The following is a 17,613-nucleotide window of genomic DNA, read 5'->3' on the forward strand; positions in this document are numbered from 1 at the left end:
GCCAGCTGTTGTTCCTGGGTGAGCGTACCCATGACAAAGGCATAAAGAAAAACAATGTAAAAGTAGCATTCTTTGCATTGATGGTCTCATTTGCTGTTACATTTCATTGATGATCATAAGAGGAAAAATTAGACGTTTTTATATAGTTTTTATTACTGCTTTTGGTCTTGGCGCACACCCAGTCCGATTTTCGGTTCACTTGTGCAGGCTCTATGGTCACATATCCGTATTGGTCGCAGATTTCAGTGTGGAGCAGCAACGCGATTTGAGAAGCCTATACCTCCAGGTGAGGGAAGGGGAGCTGGAGCCTTGTTTGAGACAGTTGTTTGTCATCATAATGACTGATAATGGGGCTGAACCATCAAAGAAAAAAATGAGAACGCAATGAAGAAAAGCTAAAAGGGAGAGTGATATAGGCTACGGGCGGGACGAGGGCGTTGCCAAGCAACGTGTATACAATTTCACGAGAGCGAAACTAGACTGCAGTGTTTACTCCTAAATGAATGAGCGGTTGGTACTAACACAAAGTTTGCTTTGCTTCACCATCATCAGATAACCATTATCTGAAATAGTCATTATTTACATCAACAACACAAACACATTACCTCATTGTGATCCATACTAACTGCCGTCTCTCGTTCATTCACTTTCTGTGAGGACACGTAATCTTTAAGCTCCGTGAGAGAGAGAGTAGTTAGGTGACGCTGCTGCATCAACTCATTGCAATCAGGTGTGTGTAGCACTGACTGGCATTAGTTGATGCAGTGTCAAAACCACTCCCACAGAGCCGAAAAGAGTCCTCACACTTTCAACACACGGACATGCACTATATTGCGCCCTTCTCAGTTCACACTCGCACGCCTGGCACGAGCTAGAAAACAGCTTTGCGACAGCGGGCGTCGTAAAAATACTTCCACTATTGTCCAAAGTAAAACTTAAAAATGTAAAGTACACTTTCTGAAGAAAAACAGAAACAACCAGATTCAACACTAAACAATGCATATTATGTTCCTCAAATGAGTCTGAACCCGAAAACAGAAAACATAATAGCCTTTTCTGGTTTCTATCAATACATCCACTTTCTGTGTGTTGAATTAGGACTGGCTGGTGTAATTACATAACACCAGTATGGCCTCCCCAGGTTAGGTTTTCCATCTATCAAAGTGGAGACACGGAAATAGGAAATGCTTCCGGAATTGGGTGTAATTGTGACTGGCGGTGCCTAGAATTGAGTTCAGCCTGCCACTTGATGTAGTCTGCAGGAGTCACACTTAGCCGGATGGACAACCAAAAATCTCTGTGCACGCCGGGTTAAATCTACTCCTTTGACGTAAGCAAATACTCTTGTGAGACTCCGAAAGAGACTCTCTCTGGTACACGCTACTTGTTTGAGGATGACAGGAGGTTAATCAAGCTTTAAAGCATGAGATTACTACAGACATGGCATGCAGGAGTGAATATATTTGGAACAGGCTGATACAACTGCTCAGAGCACCTTTTTTATCAGTACAAATTCAAAGACTGAAATGCTGCTGTCAGTTCCTTAGTCAGAGAGAAGGCAAATAAGTACACAACAAAAGTACATAAACATTAATACTTATCTTCTGGCCGCAAAATGACACCATCATTCTTTAACTACTGACTAAAACCTTGGCAGTTTCCCCAGTCTATGAGGAATAAAACAACCCAAAGACAGCTTCCACTGAGATGCCCCTTTGTTACCAAATCGTCCGTGGTTGGAGAACTTAATTGTTTATCTGCCACAGAAAGCACTTTCTCAAAAATGTTCTGTCAAAACTTTGCATAAAGATTTCTGTTTGTGCCATTTCATGAAAAGAGGCAAATCCCCCACTATGCACTTTAGCAGCCAAAGTCATTTCCGGATTCCATTTATAAAAAATAAATCCATGGAGCCAGCATGTCAAAAGGATTTTCCCCTCTCATCACCTCAGAGCAGAGCATCCATGCAGCTGTTTATCAAACCACAGTCCGGGTTCCATATAAACAAACAGGGACTCTTCGGCATATAATACATTCTGGTGGAATAGCAGTGGTGTGCACCACTTGGCCACCTCTTAAGATTTTGTTCCGAAAACAACAAACAGAATAAATTAGAAGGTAGAAACTTAGAGAAAAAAAGTTCTGTATAGCTAGCGACTACCTCAGTGACCTCCACTAGAAAATGGACAAGGCTTTCTGCAAGCTTTAGAACCCTGCCACCTGTGGCATGCTGTTCCTACCCATCAATCGGGTTAATCATTACCAATCCCTTTGAACATGTTATGTTCTAGGTGTGGCCCTCTCCAGGAACAGGAAAATGTGAACAAAGACGTGGTTATGTAGGATGGAAAATCCAGTCCAGGAGTTTGGTTCTAGGGCTGGTGTTGTGTATAGAAGTGAGCCTAATTATATTTAATTGGTACTTCCTCACCTAGTGTGCACAAGCTACAGCTTCTTCCCACCAAAGAGGTATATTCCACGTTGTTAAATACAGTTTTCAAAGCTAGGTGTCAGCTTGCCTCAACGAGTGAAGTTTCTTATTTCTTTTTTAACTGTATTGTGTGTGTTAGGGCTTCCTTGGAGTTACAGCAGAATAATGGACCAATATTTCTGTAGTGAACATAACTTTTCAGAAACAATTCAATAATACATTGTTTAAGCATCACATTTGAAATACTCTTCTTGACATATACAAGCTCAACCATGAACACAGCTGCACAATGTCAGACATTTGGACATGCAACCTAAAAAGATTAGACATTTTATAGAGATAGCCACACTGTTGCAACAAACAGAGAACCAATCTGTTGAGACTTGGCATGCCATTCATTTTTAAACCAAAACTGCTTCATAGTAGGTGTGAGCATAGCATAACAAGCACAGATCCTTTAGAAATAGGCATGAGTTGCCTTTGCACATCAGTGTATAACTTAATAAACATACGGGGGGGAAAGGTAATACACAAAGCCATTGTGAGTGAACCAAAGCATGGAGGTCTAACAGACCTCTCCAGCAATACACTTTCTAAACATCGCCACAAGACAGAAAGTGATATCATATGGTGACAGCATAGGCTTACAGAAAGAGCAAGACATTTAGATGATGACTGAAGCTGCTTCATGACAGAATTAATGCTGAGGGAATCAAAACTATTTTGTTTGAGTAGCTTGACCCCTGTTAGGATTGTATGCGTTTTCACCAGATTAAACATTTAGGATCAAGTGCCCAACACAAAGGCAACTTCAATACAAGTGTACTTTACTGAATTGCATTTTAAAAGGTATTCAATTTAAGATCTACTCCATGGCACTCAGCAGTACAATAATGTGACATGAATGTCTATTTAAATTTTTCCAACCATGGATCTTCTTATCTGCAGCTGAACGTTTAAGCACAATCCTAAATTCGAAAGAACTGCATTACTGGTAAAACAATATAATATATAATATATTTTTCTGTAGGTTGACTTTTGTTTACACTGACACGTACAATTTCCATACTTTCCATTTCACCTCCACATTCACTACAAATGAGTGTTGATTTATTAGTTTTCTTTTTTTTTAAACTTCTAAAACTTTCAAGGTTGCTTTTATTTAAAAATATTTTTACATAAAGTACATCTTTCATTTTATACCTTTGAATGAAAAAATGTTTTCAAAGTCAAATGCAACGATTCAGCATAGGATTCTGCATGTAGACCAGCTCAGCCTGAGTGTTCTGACAGAATGAAGCTTTGCAGCCAGGAGAAATGCAGTAGTGGGGCAGGGTGATGCTTGGTCTGGGTTAAGAAAGTAGCTAAATGCACACACCTAGGGTTCGGTTACCATAGTTAGCACCCGGCCACCGAGAGGATGGACTGGAAGGGCTTTGATCACCTGTAACAATGTTGGTGATAAAAAAATTAAAAAAACATAAAGAAAATGAAAAGAAGGGAAGGATGGATGGAGAAAAAGGAAGAGAGGAAAAAAAGCATCAGAGGTGACTCAGATATTTGGCAGAAATGAACCACTCTTAGCAAAGCCCTTGAGGTTTGATAAAACACCTAAACACACATTTGCAGATGCAGGCTCGCAAATAAACCCAGACACAGAAATATGGAATGAACAAAGTGCAGGAGAAAAGTGGCGCTTTTTATGTCCATTAATGAGAAGCATTTTATCTTTTGAAACTAAAGTAAGGTATGTGTGCATGTGTTTGTTGTTATCGAAGTTGTAAAGCTTCAGTCACAACACGTGGGAAAATATAATTTAGATAACATCTAATTATAGTACATATTTCATGCACTGTTTATATTGAAATAACCCGTCTTTGAATAGTGTCATACTATTGTACAATCACTTGCAATATATACTGTATATTGCTCAGAATCATAGCAGTTTTTCTTTTTAAATGTGACTATTATTTTTTTGAATTAATTTTTACTACTGATTTGTATGGACACACAATCACATGCACACATTTTGTCAGAGAAAATGAGTGGTCTCAATTGAACGATTAAACTCATAGGGTCCTATGGACAATGTGTGCTGGCAGATTGTGTTAGTACTATGTGAGTACTACACAAAATATGTATTTTGAACCGAATTATTGTGGGCAAAGCAATTTGATAGAACGTACTAGAAAGTGTAAAGTTGTAAAAAGTGTGACTAATATGTTCTGCCCATGTCACTAAGCTTGTAGCTTTTCACCGCCAAATGCAAATTAAAGAGCCACAAATGACACACGTTACTTAGCTGTTACTACAAATCTTCCAATTTTGACCATATATTTTATACCAACAACAAATATCTAAAACTAATTGTGTCGCTATCATCAGTGGCAAATGGAGCTGACATCTGCCTTAGGGCAAATAGTAAAACACTAATGAATTGTTCCTTTAATGTAACCCTAACTGTTATAACTCTTCAAGATATCAACATGAAAGTATCATTAAGCAACAATCTAAGGATAGGGTTTACTTCTGCCTTAAAGATGTTTGCTTGTATATTCATTTAATATTTGTACTGCTTTCTTCCCAGTGCGTAGCCGGGCTATGGCAGAATGATCCAATTGAGCCATTCATCTGAACCCGTCCCCCATCCCTTTTTTTTATGCTAGCATGATTGCTAGTGATGATGGGGATGTCAGCACCCATGGCTCTTCAGCAGCACTCTGCCTTACATATCAATTGACCCTGGCACTGCTGCTTGGTGGCACTCCCCTGGGCACAGGCCATTCATCATTGCAGAACAAAATGTGTTAACACCAGGATTACACCAAACCAGCCTCAGTGCAGCCGGCATAGTTAGATTATAATACGTGTTTTATGAATAGCAGAGGGACGATAAATTGCCAAGGACCTGCACTCTGACACATGTGCGCTTGTTCCCATGGCAACTGATTGTATGCACATTTGTTCCCATACTTGTTAGTGTTTGTCATGAACCAGAGCAAAGGAGCCATTTTATATCATACACAGGAGTAAAGTTTGTTTTGTGTAAACTGACAAGTTAAGGGTACAGGTGGTATGTGTATCTAACAACAAGTTTAAATAGGAAAATAGAGAGAGGTGTAGTTCCGTGCATTACCGTTGCGCGGTGTCCGTTTTCTCCGATCACGGAAGGCTGCTCCGGACTGTAGCGCTTCCATTAGGCTATCCATTACACCAGTTTCATCTCCCTCTGTAAGAAAACAAATAACAAAGGCGGAGATGTTTAAGGGACATTATTAACACAGCAGGATGAAGGACATGTTATTAACACATACATACACAATGAGTTAAGTGCATGCACACATTCACGTACTTGGGCCAAGGCCTGATTCTAGATGGAGACAGTTCATTTTCCCTCACAACAGTTGCATGAAAAATCACCTTTACATCACTTTAGTATATGTATAAGCCTTTTATGGAACGCATGAGTGTTGAGACAGAGGGCTGTCACTCAAGTCCGTCCATTTTTATTTATTTTTTTAGTTAACAACTGGGAACGAGGAAAAACACGCTCAGAGCTTAGGAACTAATACAGGCAGAAGAAGCTCAGGATGAAAGCCTCCTCTGATGGTCATTGACAGATATTCTTTCTGTGGCTAACGCAGGGGAGCTAAGTGCTCTTTACAAAGATTTAGTGTGGAGCCGCTCAATACCCGGGCGCTCTATCATTGTTCAGTCAATGACACCGGGACTGGCCTTCGAAAAACATTCCCCTCTGCCCACCGTTTCAGCTGCCGTGTGGATCCATGAAAACTAGAGAACTGGAGGCAAGCTGCATGGCTAAAGAGACAGGTAGGAGACAAGTGCTATAAGGCCAACAACATGACAAGTTGTGCCCACACTGCGCGCACACACACATACACAGACACACACACACACACAGCATACCGCTCAATGAAAAACAGGTCTAAAAAAGAGCCTAGATTCTGGGTCATCTATCTTCAAGCCCCCAATACTAATGAGTCAGAGGGGCACCCTTTTTATCATCCCGGTCTAGAACAGACATTATTTTAAACTAGGATCATTAGGGTGACTTATTGTGGAGCTGGAGACTTGGCCATCAATTCCTTTTGCATACACGAGTGAACTACCTACTCTCTTCGCCCAATGTTTACTATCAGGGTGCAGGCATCTTGTTTCTCTACTGTGCTTACAGCTATTGCTGAAGGGAAACATTCGGAAAATAAGCGGAGACAACTGCTACTCTCAGCACACAGCATTTTTCCAACACTGGGGGGCGGGGGGTGATCAATCTTTTGTTACTCGCTTGGGCTCAAAGAGACACGACAGGCAAATTGAATTTATGAACAAAACATGTTGACACTTAAAGCTACACGATTAATTTAAGAAAACAGCACACATTCTGCTATTGCCGTACAGAGTCAGGGCTGCACATGTTTTTCACTTATCTTTTCGGGCAGAAAACCTACTCTACCTGCAATCATTCATGCAAGTGAAAGACGACAGCACATAACCAAGAATAGAAACATGTCTTATGTAAATTTTGGGTAAAAAGCAACTCTTCACTCGTAGTACTCCCACTAATTTCTGCTCTCTATCTCATTCCTTCTCTCTTTTCTTCCTCAAGTTCTTCCCAAGAGCTACTTTTGAAATCAAAGTATCTGTTCTGGCAATGTGCTGTGCTTAAAAGCAATCCCGATTAAATCACGCTTAATTAGACCAGCTTTATCAGAACAAAAACCAAAGCCGAGCCAAGTAGTGCTTATCTCAAATTGCAGCACTACACCTCAGATAGCGAGCTCGTTGGTTTAAAAAAAGGGGAGAGCATGTTTTTTTTTGTCTGCTGTGGACCCTGAAGAAACAATACGGCGAACAAATTACAGCCACTATAACTGTATCAACTCCCGAGATCTTTAGCTACTCCTCCTTCTCCTTATGTAGGCTATAGCAAGGGCACGTCAGTTTGACAGAAGGCAGAACGTGTTAAGTGGCAGGTAAACATTTATCTACAACCACCTTGGCACAAGAAACTTTTTGACAGCTTCCTTCTTCCCCCCCTCCCCTGCCTTTCTTCACGGGGACCCAGACATCACAGGGGGCACCTGACACTTTGATCAATTCGTCCTACTTCTAGCTTAACTGTAGCACAATTCATCATTCGTAATGACCAGGACTTTGGAGCTGTAGTAGACTGGGGTTCATGGGGGAAGGACTGCATGACACAAAGAACCAACATTACTAAAATGGGAAACATACTCCCCACAGTCACGCCACAGTGCTCAATTAACTATGTATGTCCTATTGGGCCGCAGCTTTAAACTTGAGAGCAGGCCTTACTCACAGCAAGAAATCTTACGTACAAAAAAAAAGCCTCAGCCTATGAACAAGTCATTAATATATCCAAGTGTACAGTATATATTCAACAAATCTACAAAGACATGGGAAGCCTTTAGTACAAACAAATATGAATATTATTTAACTATACTTATTCCCAGTAATCCACACAGCAAACTTTCTTCATGATTTATTAGAACATTGCCCTGTTAAGCAGACATTTTCTGTCTTTCTGTTCCTGCGATTCCTGCTCTTGTCTTATTTTTGAGCTGTTAAACCTAGGGCAAATATTCATCCGCTTCCTCATTAGCAGCAGTTGTAGATTGCACGCTGGGGAATTACAGAAAAGCTAACCTTTCATGCCCAAAAAAATATCTCTCGCACTAGGAATGATCCCCACTGCTCATAGGAAATTGCTTTTTTTTTGCAATGGGTTAAGATGGGCTAAGACCCAAGACACTGACAAAGTCATCCAGTGATGAAACACCTTGGTGGGCACCCCAGAAGACTGCCCCAGAGGTCCTTTAATGATCTTATTAAAGCTTGAAGGAAGTGTGGAACACGAATGTGGCTTCATGCACTTTTAGGTACTTTCTTTAAACAGTTAAACCCCTTTAAGAGCAGAAACAAAGCTCTCTGAAACTCGGCTTGATTCCATATATTTTCCATTTGATCCCTGCCTACATCCAGATTCCCCCCCCCCCCCCCCCCCCCCCCCCCACACACACACACACACACACACGAATATCATCAGGTTCTCTTGACCCAAAGGATGTGCCAAATGTAAGATAGAGCCCTGGGGGATTGGCTCAGTCTGCAGTGTACTGTATTTACAAGCAACACTATCACATTTTCTAATTAGGAAGGATAACAAGGATAATGTACTCTCAGCAGGATTGGCAAAGAAAGACTTCACACACCAGATTAGTTTTTCCCCAAAGAAAAAAAATGCACCTACAGTAAAAACTACACAAAAGCAGCTGCGGTGGACTTTTAAGAGTGTCAACAGTTGTAATGGAGTAAAGGGGTTGGATGGTGAAAGAAGCACCAATTCTGTTTTGGTGTCAATATTAGGGATGGAAGATAGTAGGGAAAGAGAAGGAGGAATACAGAGAGAGATAGAGAGAGAGAGAGAGAGAGAGAGAGAGAGAGATATCGAAGATGGCAGCTAGGGAGAAAAGTGAAGATGGTTTTCATGGCAGTAGTGTAGTGCATGTGGTGGAGTGGGTTTATTGAGAGGGACTAGTGGAGCGAGGCAAGACACAAGGTCGTAAAAAAACAGTTTCCTGGCTACTTGACGGCCTGAGCCCTGTGACATTTAATTATTTCTAAAACACACTCTTCAGTATGCAAGCGCAGGCACACAGACCCCTCAACAACGCTTTAAAACCTGGCAGACACATTTCCACTGACACACATGCATGTGGTATGTGAAAAGAGAATTGTCTTCACTTATGTTATCTTAACATATGGGGCAGATTTTCACAGGTGAAGGTGATAGGTTTGACATACTAAGGGCAGTGAGGGATGGATAGATAGATTGTTGAAAGGAGGCACATAGAAGAGTGTATGCTTCAACTAATGTCAGCGGGATCATGGTCAGCAACTCATGGCAAAATCAGTAAAAGGAGAGATACAAATCCAGCCATTTATTTCAGAAAACCAGTGAATATTCAAGGTCTCCGTACACAAACACTCGATTCTCAGTCCAGGGCCAATATTACAAAAAAAAAACAAAAAAAAAAGCTCACATTATGCAAAACAATACCATTTAATTGGTTTATCTCTGACAATTAAAATATGTCTTCTAACATCACAACTATGTATACAAAGTAAAAGCATAGCTGTTGCCTCCGAAACGTGACAAAGCGTTTGCACTCGATAAAACCGAGCAGAAAAGACCTTGAATGAATTTTCAATCAAATTCTGGGTTCTCTTTTTTAAACACCAAAGGCATGGCGTTCCTATAATTATGCAGCAGTGTCAACAAAGCCTGTTCATAAATTCAATTTGCTATCTGTCATCTTCTGCATGTTGTGCTGGGGGGGAGAAGAAACACAGTGGATCGATTGAGAAGTCAATTTTTGATGGCTCACACGCAGCCTTCATGACTCATGGGGGAACACGCCGCGGAATGGTTCTCGGAATTCTAAAAAGCTTCTGTCTGGTATGTGTGCGTTTCTAATAAAGTGGCAAATTATGATATCCTATATGCCACGAGCGAAAACTGGTAGAAACGGTGGCATGTTACTTGAGAAGATCAATAACAAACTAAAGCATACAAAACAACGGCATCCATCATTGTCACACCTTTCAATAAATCACAGCTACCTATCCTCTGAATTTTTTACAATATATTATAAGCATTTAGTGTTCTATTCCCTTAACAAATGAATGGTGGAGTCAGGGATTCTGGAGAATGCTTGTTGTCAAAATCACTTTAAAAAAAAAGAAATCAGTGAATATCTCCTTCCCTCACGATCCGCTGTCTGTGTGCTGAAAAAAAAAGTAAACTGTTAACACACAGCCTAGGCTCTGTTCAACGGGCATGCTGTTAGCTAAGGTGGGCCCCCTTTGCTTACATACCAGTTTTCAAAGTCTTGGCTGTGTATTAACACTCGATTATCGTTTCACCGCAGAGAGATATTCACTGATTTTGACAAAAAGTTATTTTGACACCAAGCATTCTCCAGAATTGCTGACTCCACCTTTAAAGTGTTTGACATGTCAGACATTGCCCATGGGAGATACCTCCACTACTATACACTATGCTTCCAGTAGCCAATCCCTGAGTCTAATTCACAAGATAATGAGATCTAATGAGACCTTACAGGCCTTTGTGCTTGATGAATTGAAATCAATGCTAGAGGGGAACAGAGTCAGTGTTTAACCTCAGACACCCAAGTCACCCTCCATTATTCAAGCAGAGAAAGAAAAAGAAACATGAAGAAGAAAAGAACAACAAATCGTTCCTGTTTTTTTTTTTTTTTTTTTGCTTGCAGATTGTTTTTGAACACATTTAAGCCCATCTGTTCCCCTTATAGAGTCACCTGTGCAATTAACCTGGACCATTAGCCGTGAAACAGAGGCCACGGTGGAATGGGGGGGGGGGAGCTTTATGGCCAGGTGGAGAGGCAACAACCACACTTTCTTCTGATCTCATTTACTCTCACTCATATGCACCTGGTTTGATACATCTTCATCTTCACATCTGAAATGCAGGGCTCAGCCACCTAAACATACACAACCACCTGCATCCCTCAACAACCTCCCCCCTCCTCTGCCAGTGCCTTCTACTCTCTTCCAGTCTGACTTTGAGTGGAATAACCCCCCCCCCCCCTCCATTGGCCCTTCTTTCTCCCTCCAGTCCCCAGCAGCTAAGACGAGGGGAAGAGACAGAGAACATTACGTACTGCCACAGAGAGCACAGAAGAACACAAGTGCCCGAAGGACAGCACTCATGCACCTGTTAGATGTCTCTCCTCCTCTGTTCTCCACTCTCTCTCTCTACTCCCCTCTTTCTCCATCTCCCTGCAGTCCAACCATCCAACCACCCAACCCTGACAATAGCTTTGACACCATGACCCGAGAAACTTTCCAGACAGGCCCTGGTCTTTAATTTGTCAGTCTGTGTATGTGTATGTGTGTGTGTGTGTGTGTGTGTGTGTGTGTGTGTGTGTGTGTGTGTGTGTGTGTGTGTGTGTGTGTGTGTGTGTGTGTGTATATGTGTATATACTTGTACAACACTTTGTGTGAGTACCAATTTGAGTTGTTTAGATTTTAGGGAGTGAGGACATTTTTGGAAAGTGAAGACATTTTGAACGGTTCTCACTTTGGGACAGACCTGTATAAAGACGTTTGAGGGTAAAAACTGGGTTTTTAGGTTCAGGTTAGAATTAGTTTTTTATGTTCATGTTAGTGTATAAGGGTTGGGGTTAGGCATGTAGTTCTGATGGTTAAGGTTAGGGGCAAGAGAATGCATTATGGATGTCCTCACAAGTATAGCCGTACACACTGCGTGTGTGTTTGTTAGAGAGCGAGTGTTTACCAATCTATTTCAGTGGAAAAAAGAGAGGAGGAAAAAGAGGAACAGAAGGGTCAGATGGCTAATAAAAAAAGACAGATTTGCCAGCTGATTAATCTGGATTGTTTTACTGTAACAACTTGATGAGCAAACCCACTCATGTACTCCCTAACTCAATTAGGGATGCTCCCACAGCCCTCCATTCCAGGGGGAATGGCAGTGTAGCTTCCACTTTCCTCTTTGCTAGGAGCCCCTGTGTGGCGCCAGTTTTTTTGTTGTTGAGGGGGGTGGGGGCTGTCTTGAAGATGGGAAGTGAGAGGTGCATTAGGTTTGACATGAGATGAAGTAGAAACAAGTCTTGCAGCCATAGACTGGCCCTGGTCACTGCAGGCCCGATCCCTCTACACCCAAACAGACAGAGGGACGTCCTGACTGTGTGAGACTGGGGAAGTTGGATGTCGACAAGGGAGAGATGAAAGTGGATTAGCCGCCGTGGCGATTTGCATTCTGTGGTGGAACGAAAGCCCCTGCGATGCCCCGAATAGCTGGATGCATGAATAAGTAAACAAACAAAAACAAAAATAAACCCTCCATCTGGATGGATGCTGCCAGGCCCCAAGTGAGAAACAGTAGGGAGGGAAGGTCGGGAGATGGGAAGGGGAGGGAAGAGAAGGGGGGGAGAGAGATGCTTGCCACGTAGCAGTCACCACACTCTGCTTTCCTCGGCTATAATTTACTTGGACTGCCCCGCGGGCCCCCCTAGCTGCCATATTGCTATCACCATCCATCCACTGCTTTGGGCTAGTTTGCCCAGTAACACCACCACCAACACACAAGGGAGAGCTCAAACCCAACACTGACAGATGTTAAGTTGACACACTTTCTCTGGGCCACATGGGGTCACAACACCTCAGGGTGCCAGTGGGGCCACAGGATCCTGTCCTCACAGCAGAGTGGACCACTATTGCTGTTTTTCCATACACTTCATATACTGCTAAATTGAGCCGCAATATGGCAGGCCCTGAACCATATGCATTTGTACTGTGACCTCACAACAGGGGATAGCTGCAGATGTAGTCTGCTTTTTAGTCAAGCTGTCATGGAAAACTGCTCAAAATGTGAGGTCTTGCAGGTGACTAAACAGAAAGCAGCCTTTGTATGAGGCTCACTATGTTTAGTAGTGTAGCACCTTTGTAATGTTAAAGTTAGCCTGGTGTTTGTTAATTAGATTTTTTCTTTTTACGACATCTGACATATTCCAGTAAACATGTTTTCTGATCTGCTAACTGCCATGATATCAGAGCAGTTTTGAAATCTGCTGCAGTAAAATGTGCACTTTTTCTTTGCCTTTTCAAATCCATCTGTTGGAACACAATGTGGTTTGTGGAAATAAAGAAAAGAAAAATTGGTGTGGTCGGTTTTATGGATTTTACATTTAAGTTTCCTAATGTGGAATCCTCTAAAGGGAGCGGTGCTTCGCAGTGCATTGCTAATCTACCACAGTGTCTTCTGTGAAACTACCAGCAGGCGTATCTTGAGTCAGACATTTTCTAAATCCTTTCGTAAGGGTTTTTTTCATGCATTCTGAGCATGTGTGTTGTGACTGGCCTACTTCAAAGACAATTTCGGTGGGTTTTTCATCAGCAGAATTTGTCGGGGGGGGGGAGGGGTTATTGGATATTGTCAAAGGAGGATGCATTCACAGTGACAGAGCTGGCTAGATGAAGTGGTGCAGGGACACGAATGTTCCTGATCTATTAGTGCCATGCCAACATCACAGGCTCTGGCCAAAGATGTTTTGTATATGGCAATGCAAAATAACTGTACATTGAACATATACCACTGTTCAAATGTTAGGGCCACTTAAATGAATCAGGTTATTTCAGTTAAAATGGATGTCAAAGTTGCTTTTGACAAGTGGGAAATATGCGATGCTGTAAGTGTATTGGGTTTCAATCCATCCAGGGCATTGTTGATTCTTCATTTGACAGTGGATGCAGCAGAGTTTTGGAATTCAGATCAAGATAAAGATCTGAGTCAAAGCAAAGCACACACAGGTTGCTTGAATCAGTGGAAGGCGGTGCTGTCTTGGGAAGCTAAATGGATTTGACAATGGGATTTGATGGTCTTTGTAGTGAGGGTAATTAGGTTTGATTGACTGTAAAGTGACTGCTGAAGGTCCAGAGCTGCGAGGGGGGAAATGATCAGACACTTGAACCACCCACAAATGAATGAGATTCAACTGTGCCTGAGCTGATTTCACCAAGGAGAGGAACATTTTACGAAAGCAATGGTATAGTGAAAAAAAAGAAAAAAGAACAGGGCTGGATTTGTATAGTGAGTGAGACAGAGTGAAGGAGACAGAGGAAATAAGAGAGAGAGGGAGAGGCACAGATATCTGATGTCTTACTTCCTTGATTGTGACCTTAACTAAATTAAGTTAAAGATAAAAAGATACACTTGATTAAAGGCTTAAAGGTGCAATCTAAATGAGTGTTATTGGTATTTCTCTTGATACAATAGGGGTACGTACAACAAAAAATAAAAAATGACAAAATATTCAGCTTGACAATTCAATGCAGAGAGCAAGGAGGGAAAACATTTGAGTCTTTTTCCAAGTATTGACTATAAATTGCTATCGAGATATGGTTTTTACCATAGACTATTAAAAGGCTTACCATGAAGCCTGGCTCATTTTCGTTGTGCTGACATTTATTTATGAAAACGCATTGGAGTATTGAGTATTTTATTGTATCGCCTTTCAAAATGACATTTTCCAGTATTTAACCTGTTCATGTAATTCATTTACAAATAAATTAACTTGTTTTTTATGTTTCTATTCGTGTTGTTTGCCCTTGTCGGCCTTAGCAGAGAAGCAGACAGCCACATTATGTGTACAATCATCGCCTTGAGGCAGATTCCGATTAAGACAGGAGATATAGCTGAATCTAATATGCTGTTATTTATGAGAATGGGTGTATGACAGCAAAGTTTTCTGTGTGCCCTTGGCCCCTTGTTCCCGTCTTTCAAGGTAATGGTGGAATTCACCAATCCATACTCTGGGAGCATGTATCGCACAGCTCAAATGCAAGGACAAAGGGAAAAAAAGCAATTGGTTCAGAGTTTGCCATTACACAGCTGTGACATCCATATGCAGATATAGTATATCTATACAGATCCTTCATTTTTATAACTCATCAGAAACTACAAACATGTAACCAGACATGGAAGCCCTCACTGGCATAACAAAACAAAAATGACACATTGACAATAAACAGGCAGCAAATTCAGTCGCATTGTGCCATATGTCATCATTAGATCCTAGAAAAGGACTGTCCTTGTTTCGTTATGTTCTAAAGATTCATTTCCCGAGCTAAGCTGAGGAATACTGAGATACTTGAGACGCACTCTCAGAAATATTTCCCTTATCTACTTGGGTTTGTGACCTTCATGTCTCTACACAAGCCATCTCCCCTAGTAATATTGTTTGCCATGTCGGCTGTGCTGTGGAGACACTATGCAAACTTGGAGAGCTAACCTGTCCACCCCAGAGCCGCCTGTCACTGCTTGTCTATGATCACCTAGCTGGCATGGCTGCGGCGCAGGTATATGCACTGGCCTTCCAAACAGCTGTCAGTGTCACAAAAAGCCATCAATCTACATCTCTGCCTCCGTCACTCCCTGACAGGGCTCTGCCAGCCACAACCAGTCAGACAGCGGCACGGAAACATGTCAATTTAGTTTAGCATGTCACACCGGTAGACACTTGAATTTGAAAAAAAAAAGTGCGTTGGTAAACAACAGATAAAAAAATACTTTTACAACTTCACCTCCAGAAAAATGCAAAAACAGAAGAAAAACGCAGGAAAATAGTTACCTACATAAGCGTTATATACTCAGTGGGATCTTAAATGTGTATTAACTAACAAATACTAGATATTGATGGTTTTAAAACAACATTTAAAAGTCACTCTGATTAACATGTATGGATAAGATGGACATGTATAAAAATGTTTTTACATACAAACACTGCAGAGTGAAATGCAGTAAAACCCGACAGAAACTTTTTTTTCTTTTATTTAGTCAAATGAATGCTTCTTTGAGAATAACCCACTTTTATTGATGCAAGCTACACTAGTTCATCCTCAAAAGTGTGAATGGTTGACAAGGAGGATGCATAAATAGAAGCTGGAGGCCAACCCTTATCAACATGCCAACTGCTCTCTGCAGAGAATCATAGATACATGGAGACCTTCTTCTAACAATCCTTGCGAAGCGTGAAAAAAGCCTTGACGGCAAGCAGTAGCACAAACAAAACGCCTTTCGAGAAGAAAGGAGGACAGATAATGTCAAATGTAAAAAAAATATATCACTGAACAACCATTTATGGATTAAACAATAATCCATTCATGCTGCAAGCAGGTTCATTAATTATTGGACATTTTGTTTAACATCTGTGACTTTGACGCTTTTGATATTATCACATTATGAGACCTATTTTTGTTTTTAATTATTGGGGTGAGTCATTTAAAAAAAGAAAAAAGGAAACACTGCTAGGAGCAGGAGGTATACATAATCTTTCAGCTATTACATCCCCCCAAAACTTAATAATAACAAAATGAAATAGTTTTTCATAAGGTTCATATGGTGATACACTGTTACACAATCAACTACAACGATTCACTTTCTCAAAAACCATACTGTATGAAGAACCTCTGAGAAAAGTTGACTAAATAATGTGTTCAAATAACTGGTCCTGGTTGTTTTTGTTTATTCCTATTTTTTTTCTAATGTCAAGCTGTGTTGTGCTCAAAGTGTATATGCACGCTCCCTGGCTCTGTTGAAAACTTAGTGGATTTGACTGTGGGTTTCACAATTGACATGTGGGGTGCAGACACTCGCCCCAGACGGGGGGCAGTGACCCTGGTGATGCCAGCCAGAGGGGACTGCTGCTGCTCCTCACACAATGCCTTAGAGAAACAAAGTCCAGATGCTCTCCCATGCACAGGCCGCTTGACACTCTCTCTCTGCATGCTGCTTGTGACATTGTTTCATACGCCGCGATATGAAAACATATCCTAACACGATGAACCATCTTTCTTGTTTGAGACAGAAGCATTCGTTTGGGGTTTATTCTACAGTGTTCAACAGTGATTGCCAGTGAAGTAAAGCAATTTGGTAAATGTTGGAACATCTGGTCAGTTCAAGAGAATATGGAAATCCACTTAGAGCAAATTAAAACAAATGGGGTGACCGGGGTAATGATTTCATAAGCAATTTCCTACATTAGGATTGCTAATATTTCACAAAGGGAAACACGTTTAGCTCCATACTTCTCAATCGATCAATCACGCTTGTTGGAGAAGTGTCCATGTCAGTGCACTTGCAGACGGTATAATCTCAAGTTTGATCAACTGGGATATATTTTTTTTTAAATCAGTTTCCTAAAAGGATTGGTCTGTTTCCCCTCCCCCCACCCATGGTGCCACCCTGGCAAAAGCTAAATGAATTAAACCCCTCATTAAATATGCATTTCATTGTTAATCATTTGCATGCAAAGAGGATTAAGTCGCAATTTGTGAAATGACATCAAATCTATCCCTTCTCAAAAATAGCCTCTTGAAATCGCATTAAACACAATGGTATGATCTATTCTTTTTAAGCAGTAGCATGAGTAAATCCATAAATCATATAAGATGTTTACCTGTCTATAATTCTCATAATACAATCACCATATGTTTATTCCATCTGTTCACGCAAATGGATTAATACACATACAAATGTACTATATTTATTTAAAATTATAGGGTTAGGATTATGAAGA

General features: G+C 41.0%; 1 protein-coding gene across 5 annotated transcripts in view; it reads right to left on the minus strand.

Moving 5' to 3' along the window:
• diaph2 (diaphanous-related formin 2) overlaps positions 1 to 17,613 on the minus strand; it is a 357,664-nt gene that overhangs the window by 42,884 nt on the left and 297,167 nt on the right. For 4 of the 5 annotated variants that reach the window (XM_080035789.1, XM_080035788.1, XM_080035786.1 and 1 more), the window contains 2 exons: positions 5,568 to 5,660; positions 3,810 to 3,875 (listed from right to left, as the gene is read on the minus strand). In XM_080035789.1, coding sequence (XP_079891915.1) covers positions 3,810 to 3,875; positions 5,568 to 5,660 — 159 coding nt within the window. The remainder of the gene's footprint in view (positions 1 to 3,809; positions 3,876 to 5,567; positions 5,661 to 17,613) is intronic. The other variant, XM_080035790.1, reaches the window with a different exon arrangement.

This window comes from Ammodytes marinus (genome assembly GCF_949987685.1).
Source record: "Ammodytes marinus genome assembly, chromosome: 10".
NCBI classification, from domain to species: Eukaryota; Metazoa; Chordata; class Actinopteri; order Uranoscopiformes; family Ammodytidae; genus Ammodytes; species Ammodytes marinus.